Raw genomic sequence first — 24496 nt, 5'->3', positions numbered from 1 at the left:
GAATGGCCATACTGGGTCAGATCAAAGTTCCATCTAGCCCAGTATCCTATCTGCCAACAGTGGCCAGTACCAGAGATCCCAGAGAGGGTGGACCAGACACAATGATCAAGCAATTTGTCTCCTGCCATCCATCTCCAGCCTTTGACAGAGGCCAGGGGCACCATTCCTTATCCCCTGGCTAATAGCCTTTTATGGACCTCACCTCCATGAATTTATCTAGCTCTTTTTTAAACTCTGTTATAGTCCTAGCCTTCACAGCCTCCTCTGGCAAGGAGTTCCATGGGTGCCCTTTGTGAAGAAGAACTTTATTCTATTAGTTTTAAACCTGCTACCCATTAATTTCATTTGATGTCCTCTAGTTCTTATATTATAGGAACAAGTAAATAACTTTTCTTTATTCACCCTCTTCACCCCACTCATGATTTTATATACCTCTATCATATCCCCCCTCAGTTGCCTCTTTTCTAAACTGAGAAGTCCCAGTCTCTTCAGCCTGTCCTCATATGGGACCCATTTCTAATCCCTAATCATTTTAGTTGCTCTTTTCTGAACCTTTTCTAATGCCAAAATATCCTTTTTGAGGTGAGGAGACCACATCTGTACACAATATTCAAGATGTGGGCGTACCATAGTTTTATACAGGGGCAGTCAAATATTCTGGGCCTTATTTTCTATCCCTTTTTAAATAATTCCTAGCATCCTATTTCCTTTTTTGACTGCTGCTGCACACTGCGTGGACGTTTTCAGAGAACTATCCAGGATAATTCCAAGATCTCTTTCCTGATTAGTTGTAGCTAAATTAGCCCCCATCATATTGTATGTATAGTTGGGGTTATTTTTTCCAATGTGCATTACTTTACACTTATCCACATTAAATTGCATTTGCCATTCTGTTGCCCAATCACTCAGTTTGGTGAGATCCTTTTGAAATTCTTCACAATCTGCTTTGGTCTTGACTATTTTGAACAGTTTAGTATCGTCCGCAAACTTTGCTACCTCAATGCTCTCCCCTTTCTCTAGATGGTTTATGAATAAGTTGAATAGGATTGGTCCTAGGACCAACTATTGGGGAACACTAGTTACACCTCTCCATTCTGAAATTTTACCATTTATTCCTTCCATTTGTTTCCTGTCTTTTAACCAGTTCTCAGTCCATGAGAGGATCTTCCCTCTGATCCCATGACAACCTAATTTACACAAGAGCCTTTGGTGAGGGGCCTTTTCAAAGGCTTTCTAGAAATCTAAGTATACTATATCAACTGGATCCCCCTTGTCTGCATGTTTGTTAACCCCTTCAAAGAACTCTAATAGATTAGTAAGACATGTTTTCCCTTTACAGAAACCACGTTGACTTTTGTCCAAGAAATTATGTTCTTCTACGTGTCTGACTATTTTATTCTTTACTATTTTTTCAACTAATTTGCCTGGTACTGATGTTAGACTTACCCGTCTATAATTGCCATGGTCGCCTTTAGAGCCCTTTTTAAATATTGGCATTATGTTAGCTCTCTTCCAGTCCTTGGGTATGGAAGCTGATTTAAAGGATAGGTTACAAACCACATGTTTGTACAAGAACATGTTTGCAACCCCTAACACAAAAGAGACAGGAGGCAGGTCTGCAGCAGCATTAAGCTGCAATGTGGAGATTCCAAGCAATGATGCAGGCTGGGGAGACTTACTTAATTTAGCCAGGCCCTAGGAGTGTCAAAGAGAGGCCGGAGACTTCTTCAGGCCCCAGAGCACCAAGGATGGATAGGGTGAGGAGGTTTTTTAAAGTCACCGTAATTAACCCCGCCCCTCAGCCCTGTGTGCTCAGTGATGTACCCTGTATAGTGCAGCACAGAATTTTGCTCATTACAATCTTACTCATTACAAACTCACCATAAAGCTGTTCGTTTTCCAGCTAAGCCTTCCAACCAGGGAAGCTCCCTTTCCCTGGGATCTCTGGTTCCCTTTCTTGGGAGTGTCCCAGCCAAAGACAAAGACCCTGTTAAGTTTCCTATTTTTTTATGAATTCCCTTTTAGAAGAGGAAGTTATCTGGCCAATCCCTGCCAGTTAGGGAGGTCATGTGACTTCCTAGGACCAACCACTGCTAACACTTAAAGGACAAAAAAGGGTGTTTACATATGATTGCCCAGACATTGAGGAGTCTTAGCATTGGAAACAACCTTGATGGCTTTCATTTGCACATTTAAAACCATAAAGCATTCCATACTATTTATATCTAACTCTACACACAAGAATGATACATACACCAGAAAAAGATATACAGATCCAGCAGACTAAGACATTAAAATTGATAGGTTACATGAAACAATTTGTTCAAAGCATCTTTGAGTTATGCATATTTGTGTCCATAAGTCCATTTCATAAAGCATGTGCGTGAGAGAGAGGGAGGGGGGAGGATTTGGTTCCGTCACAGCAATAAAAGTGCTTTGCTTTTGATAGCTGGATTCCTGTATAGCCTTCTTCTCCTAAAACCTGAGTTGAAGGGATGGACCCCTGGAGCAGGGGCTCATGTGGACTGATGTGTGATGATTGTGCTATGAAGAATATGTTACTTCAGAGTGAAGAATCTTAAGTGTGTTTCCCTGCTTGCACTGAATGTTTTTACTATTTAGAGCAGCTTATTCATTTCTGCTCCATTGTCTACCTGGAACTATCTTACTTTTGTCAAACACTAAAATTTGTAAAGGTATTTAGGCACCTAAAGAAACAGGTAAATGCTTACTGGGATTTTCAAAAGTGTGTAGGTGCTACCTTCCTAAGCTTTTAGGGTATGCCTACACTACAGTGTTATTTCGAAATAGCTTATTTTGAAATAATGCGTCTACAAACAAAATGCACTTCGAAATAGCATTTTGCTATTTCGAAATAGCGTATCCACATTGAATGGACTCTGAATTGCATTTAAGGTTGGCAGGGCACCAGGTTCAGGCAGGGCATCAGGTAGGGACTTACTGTGTGGGGCTGCTGCCTGAGGCTATCCGAGGTCTGTGCTTAAAGAGACCCCCCTCCCCGCCCCCGGACAGCCAGTTCTCAGGTTTCCCTGCTTGCTTGTCTACCTCGATGAGGGACAGCAAAGCACTTTGTCTCTGTGTGCTCTGATTGCCCTCACTCGGGACACCACAGCACTCTGCAACATGGAACCAGAGCTGCCCTTGGGCTCTCTGGTGCTTCTCTTGGATGCGTTGCTGCGAGCCTGGCTGCACTTTCTGCAGGCTGCCATCTGGGAGGTCCATCGGGGGGCTGTCAGTATCTAGGTGGCCCTGCGGGAGAACTTCCACCCTGAAGAGCACTAAGAGCCTCCCTGGTCTGCCCCACTGGGGGCTTGTGCCTCATTCCTCCCTCACGTCCTTCCACTTACCCCTCTCTAACTCTCTTTCCTAATGTAAAATAAAATACACGTATTTTCATGAACACAAACTCTTTATTTAACAAAACTGGTGGGGGGAATGAAACTCTGGTGAGACTGGAGAAAGGAGGCGGGAGAGGGGAGGGGGAAACTTGGGAGGAGGGATCTGGAAGGGGGAAGCAAGGGGAAGAAGGGGGAGGGGAAGCTCAGAGCTCAGGGTTGGGGGTCTTGCCGGACCAACTTGATTGTCATGCAAACCTGTTCCTGGGTTCGCATGTGGCCTTTGGTAGCCAGGCTTGCAGCTTTCCTGCCATAGACGGCCGTGTTCCTCCATCTAGTGTGGCGATCATAGACGTTGGGGGCATCCCCCTCAAACCTGAATAAGGTCCATGATCTCCACCCTGGACCAGGAAGGCGCCCGCCTTCTCTGGGCCCTGACAGGCTCCTGGGAGCTGGCAGACTGCTCCTGGGGAGCAATGGAGGGCTGGCTGCCAGTGGCTTGCTGGCTCATGTTTTGGGGCCACTGGGTCAGGGGCAGTAACTGCTGGCTCTAGGCTGGCACAGGCACTGTGGCCAGAGTCTACCCCTTTAAGGGCTCCGGGGAGAGAGGCGGGAGAGAAGTATTCTTGGTTGAGGCTGGAGTGGTCATTAGGGCACCATGGGAAGGCTGGAGGCCCCCTATTTCGAAATAAGTGTCTACAGAGCACTTATTTCGAAATAGCTATTTCGAATTTGGCATTATTCCTCATGGAATGAGGTTTACCAAATTCGAAATAAGTGCTCCGCTATTTTGAATTTATTTCGAAATAGCGGTTTGGCTGTGTAGACGCTAAGAAAGTTATTTCGAAATAAGGGCTGTTATTTCGAAGTAACTTTGCTGTGTAGACATACCCTTAGAGTGTACATTTGGGGTGTGTGTATCTGATTTCATGATTAAATGAAATTTATTTATTTCAGTTGGGATGTAAGAGTATAGTTGCTTAAACTGGTAACTATACGCATGAGTTTATCAGTTACCCAGATGGCTACATGCAGCTCCTGGTCCAACTCCTGGGGAGCCATCCTCTACATCAGAGGAAGCAGTGCGGGGCAGCAGGTGCGAGCTGGACTATGTGGGGAGCTGGCTTAAAAGCCAGCTCCTAGGGACTATATTTACATTATGGGGGTTTGTATACCGGAAAAACTCCGCCATATCCAGAGAATGTATCTGCTCTTCTGGTTTTTGTGTGTGTGTGTGTGTGTGTGTGTGTGTGTGTGTGTGTGTGTGGAAGAGCAGACGTGCTCTTTCAGAAGCCCTGTCTTTTTCCTCCCACGAGAAACAAGGGCTCTTCCAAAAGAGGAGGCTTTTCTGAAATTTGGCCCAGTATAGATGTAATGTAGACATAGCCGGGGTGTTCCAGCTCCCAGGCAGCTGGCTGCTGCCCCATGCTGCAAGTGCATGTAACTGTGTAACCACTGACATTTTTCAGTGGTTACACTTCTGTCGGATTATCCACAGTTTAACATCCCCAATTTCAATATGAGTTAATTCTGTAGGAGCTCTTGAAAATGTATCTAGCCCAAAGTCACTTTTTATTTTTAGATTCATGACTTTTCCAGTTCATGTTAGATAGTAAACCTCTTTCACCTTTCTCTTCCACACTTACGTAGCATTCTTTCACTCTTCTTTTATTGTAGAGCACCTGTCCTTAGTTTGCAAGCATATTATGCTTTCCTGGCAATTGTCAAGGCTGTTCCCCACTTTGGCTCTCCGAGTACAGAAGGTGGATATCCACAAGAAACCCTAAAAATACCTTGCCTCTACAGACTCTGCTTACAAAAACTCACCAGAGCAACAGATTTACTCACTTGGGGCAGGGTAGCTGCCACCATCAAGTGATTTACCTAAAAAAATAGGGGGGAACACTTGAATCCCCCCAAGGGTACCAAGCTCTTTTGACACAAAAAAGCTTGAAAAAAAAGAAGAGAGAAACAAGTTGCAGTCTCTGATGGCTGACCTCTTAGTCTGAGGCATGTGTATACACAGACAGACAGACCTCTTGTACTTTCCAGGACACAAGAATCAAATCATCACCTTAAAGTGATTTTTATTACAAAACAGAAGCTATACTTGATAAAACATACTTGATTGCTGGGTGTTACAAAACAACTAAGTAAAACAAATTAAGACACAGAGAAAATCTCTGGGAACAACTCTTAGATGGTGAATGGGAGAGGGGAGGCATGTATCTACACAGAGAAGTTCAAACCAAACCACAAAAATAAAGAAAAAACACCCTGATCGATCATGACTAGATACACTTTTTCCCCTTTATTTACTCATGACCCCTTCTTGATTCAGTCCACTTCCATGCCCTGAATTACTTGGAGGCATGGTAGTCCTGTCTGGGTTTAAATCATTTTATGTCTCTCAACTCCTGCTTTTAACTCTCCCAAAGAAAACGGGCAAGGTATCTTATACAATTCAAATTTCAGCACTCCATCCCCATTAGTTCTTCTGACTCCCTGCCAACAACCTTTATAGCTATCCAAGTTTAACCTCTTTGTCACCGGGTGCTGGCCAGAAATACTCCTGTCCATCACAGCAATATTTTCCATTTTTAGAATTCTGCTTTTTTTAGTTTCTTCCATTTTTGTATATCATTATCCTTTTTGCCTGTGTAAGTAACTTTATATTCTTCTTTATCTTTGAAAATGTTTTTGTTGCTTTGTATAAAGGTGATGATGTAAAATTCAGTTAGCATGTATTTAATTATGTAGAATGAGATTTAATTTATGAGTTACTTGAAAAGGAAATACATATTTACAAGCTGAGTAGACAAAAGAGTACTTTGTAATTAATTTCTATTAAAAACCACTCCATTTAAATTATACTTTTTATACAGTAATCTAAAAAAGGAATCTGCCACTAAACATGAAAGAATGATCCTTACTTGGAATGAAAAACAATATTTAAAGAAAAGACTTAAAAAGCTTACTGAGGTTCCTCCAGACTGTACTTATGTTAATTCTAAAGCTGTGGATAACGAAGTGAGTAATCCATTATTGATAAACATAACATTTGCTTTTGTTCTAAACATATGAATATAGGGTTACCATGTTTTTTATATCACTGTACTTTATAATTCTGTGCTTACAATGTCATGAAACTTGTCTAAATTGAAAGTGCAGTCCTGCAAGATACAGGACACCTCTAGTGAGATGTTGAGTGCCTTCACTTCCGTTTTGACTTTTAGTTTTAAGATGGAACCAGACTCATTTATCCTTCCATTGAGATCCTTGAGATCTGTGCAGGGGAGTCACTCCAGCATCAGAGCTTTTTGCAGTTCCTGCAGACACTATAGTCCAAGGGAAAGCATGATATGTCCATCCATTGGGAATTATGGAGTGTAGAAGGCAAGGAATTCATTCCCGTGAGCTGTCCCAGATTAAGGATGGAGGGAAATGCACACTCCCAGCTAGCCTCTTTCACCTTCCTTGTGATTCTGTCTATTTTCTGTCTTTTATGTATAGTTTTAAGAGAAGCAATCCCATTCCAAGCACATCCCATTTTCATGACACAACCAAACCCTTACATTGCTTTAAGTTATGACAGAAGGAAGCCATATATCAAATTCTGTGGTCCTAACTTTTACCATTTAGGAGGAGTTTTTGATGGACAGATGTACAGACAGACAAACTCTCAAATATATAGTAGATTGGGTTTTCATAATGCTAAAAATTGGTTGGTGGAGTATTTCTATAGTTATTGGAAGAACACTTCTGGTAATCTGAGCTGATGGGAAGAGCCCTGCAAAATTGGATATCCATTTTATATCCGTGGGTATCTGCATTCGTGGATATGGATTCAGTTGTGGATATCCGTATCTCATTTTTATGGCTATAGATGCAGATGCTAATACAAATTCTGTATCTAGAACCCTGCACATTTGTGGATATCCATAGCTCATTTTTATGAATACAGATGCAGAAATAGATTTTGTATCCACACTGGGCTCGACTGATGGGTGGCACTTAATGTTGGAGGACTCCATAAACAATACCGGACCACCTCTGAATTCCATAGGTGGCCTATATTATCTATTAATGACTAGTAGAGAAGCTGTTTACAGGAAGAAAATAATCAGCGAAGAATTTTGACATTTTATTTTACAACATCTAAATGCCTGAGATTAATACTTAACTTTTCTTTATATCCATAGACCTTGATGAACATCTTTCATCGAATTAGGTTTCAAAGAAAGCGTTTCCAGCTGAGAATGTTGGCACAGAGAGGTATTGGATATCATCACGCTTCTATGGCATACAAAGAAAAACAAGTTGTGGAAATGCTTTTCAGGATGGGATATATCCGGGTATAAATTATAATAATTTTTATGGACAGTTCATTTTAAGATGTAATTTCATAATTTCTTATTACATTTAATTAAATCACAGTTTGAGTCTCACCTATATAATTCAGATATAAACTTATTTTCATGGAGTGTGATAAAATACATTGCACTTTGTTCCCCAGCATTAATTTTTAATTAATATATTGACATGAAAGTTTCTAAATTAGAAAAAAAATCTGAAAACTATAATAAAATAAATAATTATAATAATTGATACTAAAATGTATGTATGTTTGACTTTTCTTAGGTGGTTACAGCTACTGGATCACTTGCTTTGGGAATCAATATGCCATGTAAATCTGTTGTCTTCACTGAAGATTCTATTTTTCTAGATGCTCTAAATTATAGACAGGTATTGAAATACACCGAGTCTCATTTGTTTTGTATATATGTACACAATACTTTTCATCACACCAGTTCAGAAAGTACTTTCTTTTTCAAATTGCTTCTGAATCATGTATATTGCCTTTTATGTTAAAATGAGTTTTTTTATTGTTTGGTATTTTTATCAACTCTGCAGATTTGCTCCAGGCCAGAGATTTAGCTGGATTATGTTCTTTCTTGTGCATTATCAATAGGGCTATGTATTAAATCAGTTATACCTGTGCATACCCATTGCAAGTAATGCTGTTGTACAGATGAAACTGAAGGCATATCTTGAAGACAAAGGGGTGTAGGTGTAAAGATATACATTAATATATAGTTTGGAATGGAAGAACGTTTATTAAGGCAGTGATGTACTACAAGAAAAGAATCCAGTCTGATGTTCAGTGCCCAGGCTGAGTATGAAAGACTGAAATTAAAAAAACCAAACCATCTCTTTACTTATAAACTTACTATATTTGATGCAGAATTTATTTAGAGATGATAAATGTGGAACCCTGTTGTGCCATTTTTACAGATGCATCACACCTTAGGTTTGTGAGGTACATTGAGATTCTTTGACAAGAAAGATACAAAGTGTAACATCATTATAATTTTAGATGATTAGTGAGTGTAAGGAGAAAACATTTACAGTTCAATTTGTAATTATAACTGAGGTGATAAGGAATCCATACTACCTGAGGGCATGTCTACACTACACCACTAATTCGAACTAACTTAATTTGAATTAGTTAAATCGAACTAAGCTAATTTGAATTAGTGCATCTAGACCTAAAAACTAGTTCGAATTAGCATTTTGCTAATTCGAACTAGCATGTCCACATTGAGTGGACCGAGGTTAAGGATGGCTGGAAGCAGTGCTGGCAGGGCATCAGATTAGGACTTAGAGCGTGGAGCTGCTGTCTCAGGCTAACCGAGGGCTGTGCTTAAAGGGTCCCGACCCCCACCCTGGACAGACAGTTCTCAGGGGTTCCCCACCTGCAAAGCAGTCCTGGCTTGGAGTGCCCTGAGTGCCCACACTCGGCACATCACAGCACTCGGCCATCAGCCCGGCTGCACTTGCCGCAGGCTGCCATCCGGGGGGGGGAGACAATCGGGGGGCTGCAGGAGAGCTTCCACCCCGAGGAGCCTGCAGAGCCTCCCTCACCTCCTTCCACTTACTCCTCCCTAGCCCCCCTTCCTTATGTACAAAATAAAGGACACGTGTGTTCAAAAATAGAAACTCTCTTTATTGAACAAAACTCAGGGAGACTGGGAAAAGGAGGTGGGAGAGGGGAAGAGAGAGGGTGGGAGAGGGGAGGGCAACTAAAATGATCAGGGGTTTGGAACAGGTCCCATATGAAGAGAGGCTAAAGAGATGGGGACTTTTCAGCTTAGAAAAGAGGAGACTAAGGGGGGATATGATAGAGGTCTATAAAAGCATGAGTGGTGTGGAGAGGATGCATAAAGAAAAGTTCTTCATTAGTTCCCATAATACAAGGACTAGAGGACACCAAATGAAATGAATGGGTAGCAGGCTTCAAACTAACAACAGAAAGTTGTTTTTCACAAAGCAGATAATCAACCCGTGGAACTCCTTGCTGCAGGTGGCTGTGAAGGCTAGAACTAGAACAGAGTTTAAAGAGAAGTTAGAAAAAGTCATGGAGGTTGGGTCCATGGAGTGCTATTAGCCAGGGGGTAGAAATGGTGTCCCTGGCCTCTGTTTGTGGAAGGCTGGAGATGGATGGCACGAGACAAATGGCTTGGTCATTGTTTTGGTCCATCCCCTCCAGGGTTCCTAGTGTTGGCCACTGTAGGCAGATAGGCTACTGGGCTAGATGGGCCTTTGGTCTGACCCAGTACGGCCATTCTAAGCTCAGGGCTCAGGGTCAGGGGTCTCAGTGGACCACCCTGATTTTCATGCAAACCTGCTCCTGGGTGGCCAGGTTGGCAGCTATCCTGCCCTAGATGGCCACTTTTCTGTGCCTAGTGCGGACGTCGTGGATGAGGTCCACGATCTCCGCACTAGACCAGGTGGGCGCCCGCCTCCTGCGGACCCGGGCAGGCTCCCGGGAGCCGCCAGTCTGGTCCCGGGAAGAGGCGGAGGGCTGGGTGGCAGCGGGTGGCTGGTTCGTGCCGTGCCAGGTGCAGGGTCTGCTAGGTGGGTGCTGGCAGGCTTGCACCTGGCACGGGCACCGTAGCCAGCCCGTGCCCCTTTAAGGGCTCCGGGGCCGAGAGGGGGGCAGACGAGTTTCCCTGGTGGTGCCCAGAGTGGCCACCAGGGAAATCTGGGGAGGGCTAGCCTCCCACTAGTTCGAATTAAGTGGCCACACAGCCCTTAATTCGAACTGCTTAATTCGAACTAGGCGTTAGTCCTCGTAGAATGAGGTTTACCTAGTTCGAATTAAGCGCTCCGCTAGTTCGAATTAAGTTCGAACTAGCGGTTTGTATGTGTAGCGCCTATCAAAGTTAATTCGAACTAACGTCTGTTAGTTCGAATTAACTTTGTAGTGTAGACATACCCTAAGATATATTAACTAGTTATATTGCTTTCTAAGCAATAATTGCTTAATGGTTATTTTCAAACTAGTATCATTAGTGTAAATGCTTTTGTACCCTAATATATCATGGAGAGGAGCACCATATACAATTTAAATAAAGAGAACAGAACAGAATTTTTGTTAAATATTAAAGTTTAGAATTTACAAATAATCCCTTTTAGATGTCTGGACGTGCTGGAAGACGTGGACAAGATATGATAGGAAATGTGTTCTTCTATGATATACCACTGCCTAAGGTTGAAAAACTTATAAAATCCAATGTACCCCAGCTGAGAGGCCAGTTCCCGCTGAGTATTTCCCTGGTACTGAGACTCATGCTATTGGCTGCAAAAGCAGATGATAAAGCAGATGCCAGAGCAAAGGTATATTCATTCATTTGTTAAAAAAATTCTAATTTTAATATATTATATATTCTCTCTAACCCAAACTAGACATTAGAAATGTAAACAGTCTGATACCAAATGAGGTGTGTATATAGAGCCTCTTAGTGTACTTCTGTGCAAGCACCTCTCTTCAGCCTGGGCCTGACTTAGGCTTGTGCTACTGTGCTAAATATAGCTAAATATGGCCATTCTTACTTTGGCAGGAGCTTCAGCTTTAAGTGCTAGGGAGTGGGGTGGAAATAAGATTTCAAGCTCGATCCTGAGTGGGAACATCAACGCTGCTATTTTTAGCCCCACAATGAAAGCCCTGAGAACCTGGGTCAGTTGACCTGGGGTTTGAGACCCACTACTATGAGGTTATTTTTCATTTTGCAATTTAGCTGTACCCCAAAGTCTCTTGTGCTATGAGGATACCACATCACATTAGCAGAAGAAAAGATGCTGCCAACAAGTTGGTTAAAGGTTTAGTCTTTCAAAAAGCATATTGTAGTTACTTCTACAAAGGTGTTTTAGTATTAAAACATCTATGTTGCTTATAGAAGTTGCTATTTTGATTTGGTCTCTTACTTCCTCTGTTTGTGTCCCCTCCTTATCTCTTTCTACTAGTTCTGTTTTCTCTTCTTTACTCCCCATTCACCTTTTGCTATAAAACATGTGAGAGACTGTATAAAGTCTATCAAGGTTTTAATTTAAATAGAGACATCAGACAAAGGGTGAACAAGTGATGAAGCATACAGACTTAATCAGTATTGGTTTGAAAACATATTAGTTCAACATTTTTGTTTTAAGTTATATTTTTCATGTCTTACCTAGCAGATGTAGGATGAGGCAGAAAAAACAGATAGAAAAGACGCAGTGAGAAAAGACAAAGGAGGTCACAGAGCTCACCATATGTCACGGAAAATCCGGGACAATCCCAAATTTAAGTGCTCTGTCTTGGTGTCCTGATCAAATAGCAAAATGTCCCAAAAAGCTCTGCTGGAGAAGCAGCAAGCTACAAATGGCTGGTGCACTGCCATTTATTTCCCTTCCCCCCGCTGCCAGAGCTCGCAGACTCATCCCCTAGCGTGGCACAGCAGCAACACTCTTCCTCCCCATCTCCTCACAGAGCACATAGATGGCTCCCTGCCTTGGCGATTTGCTGGCAGGCAGCTGGTATGGCTTCAGGAGTTCCCCACATTCCAGTACGCCACCAGGCAAGTTCCCGCCACCTCCTGCCCCACCAACACACGCCACATGGCCCTCTCCTTTCCCCCGCAGGACTGCCTCTGTCATGCAGGGCTCCGTCTTACAGCAGCCACCGTCACTGCTACTTCAGGAGAGGAGGGGGTGCTAGGTGAAACCGTGGCAAAAGGCACCAAGGAGCCGCTCCCGGACCTCGGTGCTTTTGAGCTGCCATCTGCACCCAGGTGGAGGCCACACAGAGCCCGGCTGGGATGCTGCCACCCTCTGGAGGTATGCTTGGGCTCAGCTGGTGCACTTAGAGCGGTGTCACTTTCTCCCTTCCGCCTCTCCTCACCCCACTGGGGGAACAGTAGTGTATGGAGCTGGTCTGGTGGAGTCGGGGTTTCCTTATCACCCCTCTCAGAAGCTGGAGTTGGTGAACGGGTGCCTCGCTGTTTGGGGGGGGGGAGCTAAGCTGGGCTTCCTCCCCCTCCCCACCCCGCAAATGACACCCCCATGCTCCCTCACTTGGGCCAAACCTTTGTCTGTCTTCTTCCTGTTCTACTCCTCTCATGATACTACTCAGAGAATACATATGCACCAGCAGCAGACACAATTTTCTACACTTTGGGTCCTAGTGACGTCCCCCCACAGTCTGGCATCTGAGGCGGCCGTCTCAGTTCACCTCACAGTGACGCCAGCCCTGCCCACTGGGATAATGGCAGCTCTCTGTCCAGAAACTTTCCACTCTGCAAAGGGGCATGAAGCCAAAATCCCACACCCCATCTTGCACCGACACCCTCTTTTGCTCCTGCACCCTCCCTCCTGGCCGGACACCTACCCCAGCAGCTTCTGCTCCCTCCACCTGGCCAGACACCCTGCACCCAGCCTGCTTCTGCACCCTACCTCCCACCCAGACCTCGCAACCTCTCCCCCTTCTACACCCCACTTCCCTCCCAGATTCTGCACCCCATCTCTATCCCACTGGCAACCCTGTCCCGCACACTGACCCCCTCATTTTTGCCCCCACCCCAGAGCTTAAGATGATCCATAAAATCAACTAACTCCAGAACTCCAGAAAAGTAAATGTGGCCTATAGGAAGCCCTGAACATCAGTTCTCCCTGTCCTTTCCCTTTGCCTCAAGGGTATTGAGCACGAGAGGAGTGAGGTGTTACAGTTGGAGGCAACATCAGCGACAGTTTGTTTTTTCTGAGGAGTTTTTTTGCTTCTCACTTGTGTGGTCCACAACTGATTTTTTTGTGCTCAGTGGCCCTTGACCCAAAAAAGGTTCCCCACCCCTGCCATACAGTAAACATTGAAACCTTTTGAGTTGGATATAAATTAATATTTTATTTTATTTAAAATGAAGTTTCATAAACTAACATGAGAAAGTTAAAATGCTTAATCTGTTTAATAATTTAAATCAAACAGTTCTCCCCACCACTAGCTGCACCACTAGCAAAATGGCTTGGGCATAATTATGTAATTAATGGTGAGTTTCCATTAGCAACTGGTGGTCTGTGGAAAGGTTTACATAGAGCCAAGTGGTTCACAGGACAAAAAGATTGAGAACCAAGGAAACAGAGGCACCTCTGGTCTCTTCTCCTGAGAGACTACCCTGGGCTCCCTGCTGGTCCACAAAAGCCCACAGATCTGTTACCAGGGCAGTGAAATTACTGTGCCACTCCATTGTGGATGATGGACAGACACTTTGTGAGTCTTCCTCATCCAAGCAATTGATGATTTAAACAGTGTGCTAAGATGCCACTGGAGGCAGGTTGTATCGTCTCTCTACAGAGAGGGTTTTCATGACTTGTCCCTTATATTTTTGAAGGATTATTAAATGTTAACTGGATCTTCTTTGGTAATATCAACAGATTGCTTTGGGCCCAATTCTAGCCTAAAGTTTAAATTGGGTCAGGCTTTTCGTAAACTGGTTCAGAAGTGGTCTCATTTGGCAATTATTATTGGTACTGACATATACATTTCTCAGTAGATTTACATATAAAATAGCCTAGCTCCATTGACCTCCATGGCAAATGTACCTTTCAAGCAGTGGTGGTAAGGGTTAGTGACATGGTCTTCACCCTTCAATTGTCATGGTTAGTTCAATATTGTCAGTATGGCTTTTGGAAACAGAGGACACTTGATAGTTTTGCAGTAACTTCAAAAAATGCAGTTTCAGTACATCTCATTAGGGATATAAATTCCCATTAATCAGTTAATGTTGGGTCATATTGGGGCTGCTGTTGGCTCCTAGCCTCTTCTGGAGCAACCCCTGTCCACAGCAAGATGGACTCCTGACAGAGAGAGGCTGTTTCAGACAGTGGCGCAGTCCCTGCCTACAGAACGCCACAGACAGGCTGATCTGGACGAGAGCAACCACTGTCTGCAATGGGCCCTCTTCTGGGCTGGAGCAGCCCCCTACCCACAGCAGGTGGGGAGCTGCTCCAACCCCTTCTGATTACCCGTTAACTGGTGCCGGTAAGCATCATCCATTAAAAGAACTTAGAAAGCTTTTCCATGAAGTTATGGGAAAGTTCTGGATGATTCCCAGACTATGAGTTAAATGGGGCTGCATCTCCACTGCAAAGTAATAGATCTTGGATCCTGGATCTCATCTTGAATCGAGGTTGGACCCCTAGTGCTGCAGTGGCATGGGACCTTAGGTCTGGACCCAGCCCTGGGTCAATGCAATTGTAGTATAGTTGCATGAGGGGGGAGGGGTTCCTATGGGGCCCAAACCCATCCCTGTTGGTAGAGGATGGTGGGAGGAGTCCTTAGAGGGGTCACATGACACCCTTTACTTGTGGTCACGTGTCCATCTTGACCCTGGAAATACTACCCTGGGGGTGGTACTTCTTGTGGCAAGTGGGCAGGGCTTAAGGGGTTGGGGCATGGCTAATGTGTCCCTATTTTTGGTTCAGAAAATATGGTCATTATACACAGGGCAATTAGGGCTACAGGTAATAAGAGGATGAGCAGGATCAACGATGGTTAACAGAGCAAAACCGGCAGGGATTAAGGGAAGGAGTGAAGATGTCAAAGTGAAAAGGCAACAAGCAAAGAGGAAAAACGTCCAGAATCTAACCTAAATTCGGAATAGTGTGAGGATGTGGGTAGGCCCCAAGAGCTGTAAAGTTCTGTTAGGACATTTCTTAGAGCAATAACTTTCACTCTTTCCAGACAACGGTTCCCTTTTCATGATACATGTAGCTTGGTGTATGACCACTCTGTCTGCCTTTCCATATTGTTCATGTTAATTGTACATAAAGAATCAGAAGCTCCTGCAAAATTCAGGATTTCAACTACAAGTGGGATAAATGAGTAAAAGAGGATGAAGAAGGGAAATAACTGAACATAAATCTGGTTTCTTTGGAGGAAAAATAAAAGGCCTAGGATAGAAGGAAAATAAAGCACTAACTTAAATTAATTGACAAGAAAATCTGGGTGAGCTACTTAAAATAATAAAAGTAAATATGTTTATTAAAATACTGAACATAGCCCTTAGAAATGTGTACAATATGTTCAAACCACAGTAAAACAATGCACATTTTAGTTTAAATATGGATTGTACTTCTCTGGCCCAGCACCCTCAGGACCTGGCCAGTTCAAAGTGGGTGAATCTGCTGGACTGCTGCTGGCCTGTGTGGTTTGCTCTGACAGCAGCAAAAGGGACAGCATTGACTGAGTGGGAACTAGAGGGTGCTCGGGAGAAGAGGCAGGATGGCTGAGGAGCCCTATGAGTGGTGGTTAGGAATGCAGCCCCAGTCTTCGGCCCCTGAGTGTTTCCCGGTCCTCTCTTCTTCTCTTCCCTCCTTGAGTTTCCAGAGTGCTGCAAATAGCTCTTGCAGTGCTCCAGAAGCTCTGGGAGGGCAGAGGAGGAATTGGTGAGTGCAGGGCCTGGCTTTTACCTGTGAGTGTTCCAGCCCAAGAGCATCCACAGGGATGCCGTACCACAGGTGTTGCTTGACAACAATAGACCAGACTATAGAGGTCCAACCTGTATTTAAGTATGTATTAATACCCTCATCTTGCAAAGATTTAGGCATCTGCTTAACTTTATGCATTTACACATTGCATAAAGGTAAGCACATGCCTTAATCTTTGTATGATCTGATCACAGGGTTGGACTTTTAAAAGCACCTGAAAGAGTTAGGTACCCACCTCCCAGTTAAAAGTAAAAACATTCTATAGGAGCTGGGGCCTACTTTCGTTGCTTGTTTGAGGCATTAAAACATTGCAATTCCTAAATTCATCTCTTTTTACCTAGGTGCTGTCAGTGTTGAAGCACTCACTACTGTCCTTCAAACAAGAAAGGAATGCTGAAATGTTAAAAGTATACTTTATCTTTTCCTTGCAGTTTCTTGTCAAAGAGGTAAGCTTTAAGTCTATTTGGTTAAGAGCCTATATCCAGAATTTCACTTTGTGTTACATAGTTTTTTTTTCTCAATCATTACTGAAAAAAAAGCCAAAAATTTTAGAAACTCTTATTTCTTTCATATAAGTGTTGTGTCATTCTTTTTATATTCTATAGAACCATTCAGGCTTAAGAAAAACTGGCTGAAAGAACCTCAGATAAAATAAGAGGAGTTTAGCCCAATTTTAAAAACACAGGGTGCATCTACACTGCCCCTGTCGTTCAAAATAAGCTACACAATTTGAGGTATGCCAATTCCGTAGTTTATTTTGAATAAATTTTGAAATAGCTTATTTAGAAATTTGGCGCTGTTTACACAGCACTTACTTAGAAATAAATACCTATACCCAAATGTCCCTTACTTCTTGTGGAATGATGTCTGAATAGTGAGCCCGTTATATAACGGATGCACTCAAAAGTGTGGAATAGCTATTCCTGGATACAGCTGCAGTGTAGATGTAGCCTTAGTGTTTCAGTCCTACATTTACATGAAGGCTGTTCATTTTTTGTGAAGTGCTAATACTGTTGCCTACATAAATATGATCAATGGCAAGATGTCCATCCACAAGATGTTTTATAATGCATATATATAATATGCATTGGAAGACAGGATTTTCCCAAAGACAAAATGTTAATAATTGTGCCTGCCTCAATTCACGAAACTTTATAATGTCCAGCACTTTGTATCTTGCACACTTGAACTAATTTAACAAAATGTTTTAACTAGGGCTATTTGGATCAAGAATGTAATCCTATGGGATTTACTGGACTTGTGTCCCATTTATATTATCATGAACCTTCAAATTTTGTCCTGGTTAGCTTTCTACTGAAAGGTTTGTTCCACAAACTGTGCCAGCCAATAGAGAATGGTAAGTTAATATCTCATACTTTTTAATTAATGCAACTGTATTTTTGTGGAGGACAATCTAAATCATGTTCATATATATTATGTGCTCTAACATTAATGCTCTGTGCTTAATTTAGAAAATTACAAAACACATGTGACATGTACTTTCTTCCATATGTTAATAGAATCTTTCTATTGTTATATGCTCACTAAGGTTAATGTCTAAAACAGTTGCAGTACCCACTCTAGATAGTATAAATGTAATTTGTTTTCAAATGTAGTAATTGTAGTTGTGTAAAAAAAAATCAAAGCGATCATGTAAAACTTCATTGTTATTATGGAGTTACAGTGTCTTTCCATAGTTAAGGCTGCAGCTGGGTTGCATTACAAAGTCCATTTTGAATCCCCATTCTGTGGACCTTATTTCTGATGTCTCTTCCATTATCCCAGTCAAAAATGAAAATGTATTAAGATTTTTTAACCCAGTTTGTTTTATATTCACCCTTTTGCTCTGTACACAAATACTGAAGCTTTCGTGTGTATCATGCTGAAACTTACAAACAGAAACAGAGCTTAGTTAAAAAAACAAAGGTCCCATTCTGCAAACATAGATTGGGTCCCAAGAATTTTTACACAAATTTCTAGTTTTCATTGATTTGCAGTCCATGTTACAATATAGTTCTGGTAGGTAATTCATATATAAAGTCTTTAGATGTTTTAAGATTTTCAAACTGTACATTTGTTTAGCTTAAATAACGCCTTCATCTTAAAAATTACTTGTGTTTGAATGTTTTTATTGTCTGTACAATAAAATGTCAAAGATTGACAAAGTTGAAATAGTTTACAGAGGAAAAAACTTTTGTTTTCAATGTATTATTGCATTTGACAGTGTGTTTTGCATACTCAGTTTCACTAAATCTCCTGTACTGGAAACCCTCGCCACTCACGGTGGATGCATTTCTGGCACAACTGCGCATGGCGAAATCCACAAATGCGGGGGGATGATGGTTTCCAACCCCCACAGTGAGCTCCCTATGGCTCCCAAACTCACCGTGAGGGCCAGAACTGCAGGGAACTCACTGCAGCTGCCAGGAGCCATGGTCAGTTCCCAGTGGCTCCCAAATTCATGTGCACCCAGCAGCCATGGGGAACTCACCCTGTCTCCTGGCAGCCGTGGGGAAGCTCACTACAGCTACAGGGAGCCACAGGGAACTTCCTACAGCTCCTGGCCCCTACCAATCCCCACCCCCCGGCCAAGACTAGAGAGACCCCATGAATATGTGGCATCGTAAATAGCAAATTCCACAAATCAAAAAGGTATATTGTGTTGCAGAAGAGATTGTTAGCACCACCTTTAAGTTTGCCAGACACATCCCACTATTAGACCCTAGGTTCAGTTGTCTATACTTTTGCGAGATTTTAATAATTTGGGCAGAAGCTTTTCATGATAAGGCCTGCCTCGGTCTGAATAATTTTGGAAAACTTCAGCCAAAGTGGTCAGATGTTTCCAAAAAAGAAGCTAGGTAAATATTCATTTGTTTGCTCACGTTGAAACATTCTGGCAATTTTTTTCTTTGAAATGCGCTAGTCTAGTATTCCCATACTTCAGAGCAGAGATTTGAAATTTGGCTTAGGGTGGTCTTTGTGTCATGAATATGCCTTTTGCTGACCTCATGAAAGTCTGTCCAAATTTGGCCATAGTATAAGCCTTTGAAAAATTAAGGGTTGCATATGCTCAGTAGAACCATGTCACACCTGAACATCTAAAATCTCTGAAGAATCCATCCACACTGAATATACCGCAATCCAGGATTGCAGGATGCTAAGCAGTACTTTTCCTGCAATTGAAACTCTGGGCATGTGGAGGAATAAGCTTCCTAATTTGAATGCAGAGGAGACAAGAGCCAGACTGGAGGTTGGAGGGGGAAGGAATATATTGAGACTAGGATGTGGGGTGGAGGCTGGTGCTGCCGGCTAAGGGAGAAGAACTGGAAGTGGGGGTGCCATGAAGACTACAACTGACTGAAAAAGGAGACTGGAACTGGGAGTGAGATAAGGGACACTGGGACTGAGAACCAGTGTGGTGGAGGTGGGAGTTAAGACAGATGAGGGGCAGGATGAGAAGTAGAATTGGCTGGGCAAAGAGACTGGGACAGGAACTGGAGAGGACTAAGAGTTGCACTAGGAAACAGAGGGATGAGATTGGATAAGGCGCCTGGAGAGGGTGACTTTGACTAGGAACCACAGAAGACAGGCTGTATGAGTGGCAGGATGACTCAAGGTCAGTGTGGGAAGATACATATTAGGGCATCCTTTTGACCATATTCTCTTTGCCTCAGTTCCCCATATATATAAAGAGAATAATACCATCCCCTCATCTCACTGGGGGTTTGAGAAAATAAATAAATGTGAATGTTTACCTTCCTCTGCAGCACGGGTCACAGATCCCTTGTTCGTTTAAATTAGAGGAAATGGTGAATTGTCTGTAATTCAAAGTCTTTAAATCAGCCTTTCCTAATTTTTGAGTACTTGATTTTTCAACCTTAATGTTCTACTTAATGTAGTTTTTTGTATATAACAATAAATAAGTTCATCCCCCCAGTTTTCTTTATTATTTGTGTAGGTCCTTAACACAAGAACACGAAAGAGCAAAAAAATTTTAAAATCAGGAAAATATTACAATAAAAATTACCACAGTTGATAGAGAAAATCATGGAGAGATATAGAATCTACAATTACTTTTAATTATTTTTAAAATTACAAGAACTCAAGTTGGAAGTGTGTATTTAAAGGTTAAATACATTTTCTTATTTTGCATATTTATTAAGTGTACTTTCTGTTTGAAATAGGTTCAGCTGTTTTTTCTGAAGCTGTGATGGTGCAATTAGTACTAGTGCTAGCAAACTTATTTGGAAGGAGGTATCTACCAGCCTGTGCTACAAAATTTAGAACATCTTGCCAGTCAAAGGTAAAGAATGAATGTGAATTAATGAATGTATTATTTGCATTGTGATAATACGCAAAAGCCCTAATTAGGGATTGTGGGCCATTATTCTAAAGGCTGCATATATATATAGTGAAAAGACAATTCCTTTTTGAAAGTGTAGTCCCCTTACTGAAGGGGCCTCTGTTTTATTCTGAAAAGACCATGGGTGCTATAATCCAGACTACAATTCCCATGAGTCCTTGGAAAAAAACAGGAAGGGAGGACTCTGGGGGGAGAGAGGAGGCTCTTTCCATGTGCTTGAAGAAGAGGCCTAGCAGTCTGGGACTCTGCCTTGGAGTTTGGAACCAGAGGGGGAGCCAGGCTGCTGCCAAGGACATTGACCCAGTGCAGGGGCTGTTGGAGTGCAGCTACTGGATGCCTGTTGGAACTGGGAGTTAGCAGGCTGCTTCCTATAGGCACAGCATAAGGCAGTAATTTTGGGCCTTGTTGGAAAAGTGCTGCCTGGGACAGAGCTGCTGTTTAGCCTGGACCAAATCCTCACTACAGCTGCAACATCAGCACGCCCACGTAAGTGTCTGGGACTGAGTCTAAGGGAGTGCAAACTCTGGGGTGGGGTCACTGTTGTCTAGCTATATAAGCTTTAGTTATTGTTATGTGTTTGTTAATGCTATTCATTGTGAATCTGTTAATCCCTGTTTATTTAAGTTAAGTAAAGATTGTTTATTTTAAAGTGTTCTATTAGATGTATATGATTAGTAGTTGTTCTGAAATTAGATCCAGATTTATGTTGGAATGAGTATATTCCTGGAGGTTCTCAAGGCACACCAGTGTGTGTACAAGGCCAGCCAGGTGGAGGCACCACCATTTTACATTCACTGTCAGCAAGGGACTGCAGCAAGGGGGTGGATAGGGCTCTCCAACTAAACACCATCACCACTGGGGTGCTCAGGATCTCTTTTGGGTTAAAACACCAGGCGCCCAGGCACACCTGTTAATGTGACCTGCTCCCCAGTAACCCAGGGAGGAAAAAGGGGGTTACAAAAGATCTAATTACTAAGAACTATAAAAGAGTAGCAATTAACCAAGAAGGGTCCAGTGGGTCCTCATTTATGTGAAAACTGTCCAAGTATTCTTTAGAGATGATACTGCTGCTTATATAGTTCTTGTGATAATGGTATTTTCTTTTTAAGTGTATTGATTAAACTGTCCTTTTCTAAAAATTCTAAACAATGTTCACGTGTCTCTTTTTCTTAACTTAAGATAATTCCTCCTTTCTTGCCTCACATTCTAATTCTGATCTCCAGTCTAAAGTGCTATCATCTGTGAAATCTATTAGACTAGAACATTGGCCCTAGAAAATGTATCCTTTTCTTTGGTACACCTAGATCCAAATTCGGGGTCAACATTTTTAGAAGTGTGATAATGGACAATAACATTGATTATGCACAGGGGAAGGACAGGGTGAGGGCAGAAAAGGAGAAATGTGATGTAGTCACTAGTATCCCTCCACACAAACAATATACATTTTGAACTCCAAGTAATTTTGTGTGAGATCAGCTGGGGATGGGATAAAAGGACAGAGCTTAAGAACAGCCCTTGTGTGTGAAGCTACCCCTCTAGCCAACTTTTCAATATCCAAACACAAAAAGACCATTTTTAATTTTATAGCTTCTAGGAGGGGTTATTGGATAGCTGTGACCAGTGGCCACAAAGCAGTAGAAACATTAATGTTGCTAGAGTGCCTGTGGAAAGTCAGGCACTAAGATGTGCAGAAGTGGGTTGTGAACTATGTGCAGTAACACATACCCCAATCCTCTTTGCACCAGCATGAACACTTAAAGTTATATGGAATTATATGCTGAGTTCTCTGTATCTTCAAAAATTCCATAATTTTAAGTTTTGTTAACTGTAGCCTAACTACAGGGATCTAAAGTTGGACATTTTGAAAATCTGGGCTATGATGTTTGACACTATAGTTGTTCCAGTATTTGCTTATAACCCTGACAAATGTGTTTTTGCATTGTAGTAGAACTAATGCTCTCAGATACCAGAAATAGTTTCCCTAAATAAGACCAGTTGTATGTTATTGCAGGTGTTTCTAGAACATCTCCCAGAAGAATTTTCTGCTGCTGTTCATGAATATAACTGCAAAATAAAGAAGAATTTTGGTTGTTTTCTTCTAACAGTTGCCAAGCTGGCTGACATGGAACAAGAATACCAACTTCCTTTATCAAGGATAGGTAGGCACTGGAAACACATACAAATGCATACTAATTTGAATGACTGATAGTTTTGATACTGGGGACTTAGGTGAGCAAAATGTTACACAGTTAAAGGCTGGTGAATTCAGCCCAGCTAATACAGACATATACAGTCTGTTGCTTCTATCATTCTACAAATGAGTACAGTAGTTGCAGATTATATTGAGATATTATAGCAATTACAGGGTACAGGGGAGGAGGCACATGGGTCAGCTACTATCCTTTCATGATTCTGAGTAGGGAATAAAATCAAATCAAAAGTACTCCTTTATGAAAGGGGCGAGGGGAGGGAGAATGGAGTATGTGTATTAGGTATAACTGCCAGAACCTGTAAATTGACTTTTCTTGTGCTGAGAAGAGCTAAAAGGGCAACTATCTGTCTGATCAAAATCCCGTCAGAACTTCTGCTGGCCAATTCTCATAAACTTCAGAGGGGTAGCCGAGTTATTCTGTAACAGGAAAAAATTAAAAAATAACAGTCTAGTAGCACCTTAAAGACTAACAAAACATGTAGATGGTATCATGTAGATGGCAAAACCCACTTCTTCAGATGACTGGAGTATTAGAAGTCCAGATCCAAGAATAAATAAGGGAAGGGGGTGGGGAGAGGAGGAAAAAGAGAGAAAAGGAGGGGGAGAGAGAGACAGAGAGTAGATGGTTCAATTAGTTACAAGGGGCTGATAAGAACAATTAGAACCTCCACTGTTTTGTTGGTTAAGTCATTATGATGTGGAAGGTAGTGTGAAAGCTAGCTGATGTCCCTGTTCATTCCATTTGCATAAGAATTAAACTTGTAAATGAAATTAAGTTCCAATCCTTCCCTGTGTATTTGGCTTATGGAACTGGCCTGAAATAACATGGTGACTTGGAGATCCATTAATGACTGTCTGGGCGGATTAAAGTGTTCTCCAACAGTTTTCTGTGTATTGCCTTTTTGGATATCTGATTTGTGTCCAATTAATTCTTTCCTGTAGAGACTGTCTAGTTTGGCCAATATACATGGCATTGCTGGCATTTGATGGCATAGATCACATTAGTGGATGTGCAGTTAAATGAGCCTCTGATTTGGTGGCTGATGTGGTTGGGTCCTGTGATGAAATCGCTAGTGTAGATGTGTGGGCAGAGTTGGCGCTGGGGCTGATTGCAGGTGTAGGTTCCTGGATGATTATGATGGAGGTGTGTTGTGTGGTTACTGGAAAGAATTTGTTTGAGGTTAAGGGGTTGTCTGTAGGTGAGGACTGGCCTGACCCCAAAGGTCTCAGAGTGAGGAGTCATTTTCCAGGATAGGTTGTAGATTGTTGGTAATCTGTTGGAGGGGTTTAAGTTGTGAGCTGTAGGTGATGATGAGTGGAATTCTGTAGTTTTCTCTTTTGGGGCTGTCTTGAGGTAGTTCCTGTCTGGGTACTCTTTTCACTCTGTCAACCTGTTTTTTTTCACTTCTCTGGGTGGGTATTTCTGTTTTAAGAATTCTTTACATAGATGCTATCGGTGTTTGTCTCTGTCTGTGGGATTGGAACAAATCCGATTGTATCTTAGGGCTTGGCTGTACACAATAGATTGAGAAATGTGTCTGGGATGGAAGCTAGAGGCATGAAGGTAAGTGTAGCGGTGGGCAGGTAAAGTGGTGGAAATTTGTCCATCATTTAATTGCACTGTAGTGTCAAGAAAGTGGATCTCTCATGTGGATTGTTCCAAGCTGAAGTTGATGGGGGGGATGGTGGAAGTTGTTGAAATCCCTGTGAAATTCTTCAAGAGTCTCTTTCCCATAGGTCCATATGATGATGTCATCAATGTAGTAT

The 24496-nt window shown here is 42.2% G+C and overlaps 2 protein-coding genes across 21 annotated transcripts in view; one reads left to right on the top strand and one right to left on the bottom strand.

Annotated features, from left to right (window-relative positions):
- Positions 1–24496, top strand: part of DDX60 (DExD/H-box helicase 60) — a 215643-nt gene that overhangs the window by 163760 nt on the left and 27387 nt on the right. For 15 of the 19 annotated variants that reach the window (XM_075930180.1, XM_075930174.1, XM_075930179.1 and 12 more), the window contains 9 exons: positions 6242–6386; positions 7559–7711; positions 7998–8102; positions 10836–11036; positions 12318–12512; positions 16496–16600; positions 17370–17511; positions 20339–20457; positions 22529–22676. In XM_075930180.1, coding sequence (XP_075786295.1) covers positions 6242–6386; positions 7559–7711; positions 7998–8102; positions 10836–11036; positions 12318–12512; positions 16496–16600; positions 17370–17511; positions 20339–20457; positions 22529–22676 — 1313 coding nt within the window. The remainder of the gene's footprint in view (positions 1–6241; positions 6387–7558; positions 7712–7997; positions 8103–10835; positions 11037–12317; positions 12513–16495; positions 16601–17369; positions 17512–20338; positions 20458–22528; positions 22677–24496) is intronic. The other 4 variants (XM_075930187.1, XM_075930186.1, XM_075930181.1 and 1 more) reach the window with 2 other exon arrangements.
- The window catches only part of LOC102448131 (uncharacterized), a 64392-nt gene continuing 46137 nt past the window's right edge, over positions 6242–24496 (bottom strand). The window contains exon 9 of one of the 2 annotated variants that reach the window (XM_075930191.1): positions 6242–7652. In XM_075930191.1, coding sequence (XP_075786306.1) covers positions 7645–7652 — 8 coding nt within the window. In that variant the 3' untranslated portion in view covers positions 6242–7644. Of the gene's footprint in view, positions 7653–22669; positions 23147–24496 lie in introns of those variants that run through there. The other variant, XM_075930192.1, reaches the window with a different exon arrangement.

The sequence above is a fragment of the Pelodiscus sinensis genome, chromosome 5, assembly GCF_049634645.1.
Source record: "Pelodiscus sinensis isolate JC-2024 chromosome 5, ASM4963464v1, whole genome shotgun sequence".
Taxonomy (NCBI): domain Eukaryota; kingdom Metazoa; phylum Chordata; order Testudines; family Trionychidae; genus Pelodiscus; species Pelodiscus sinensis.
Note: the sequence above shows the minus strand (reverse complement) of the source record. Positions and strands in the feature narration are given on the sequence as shown.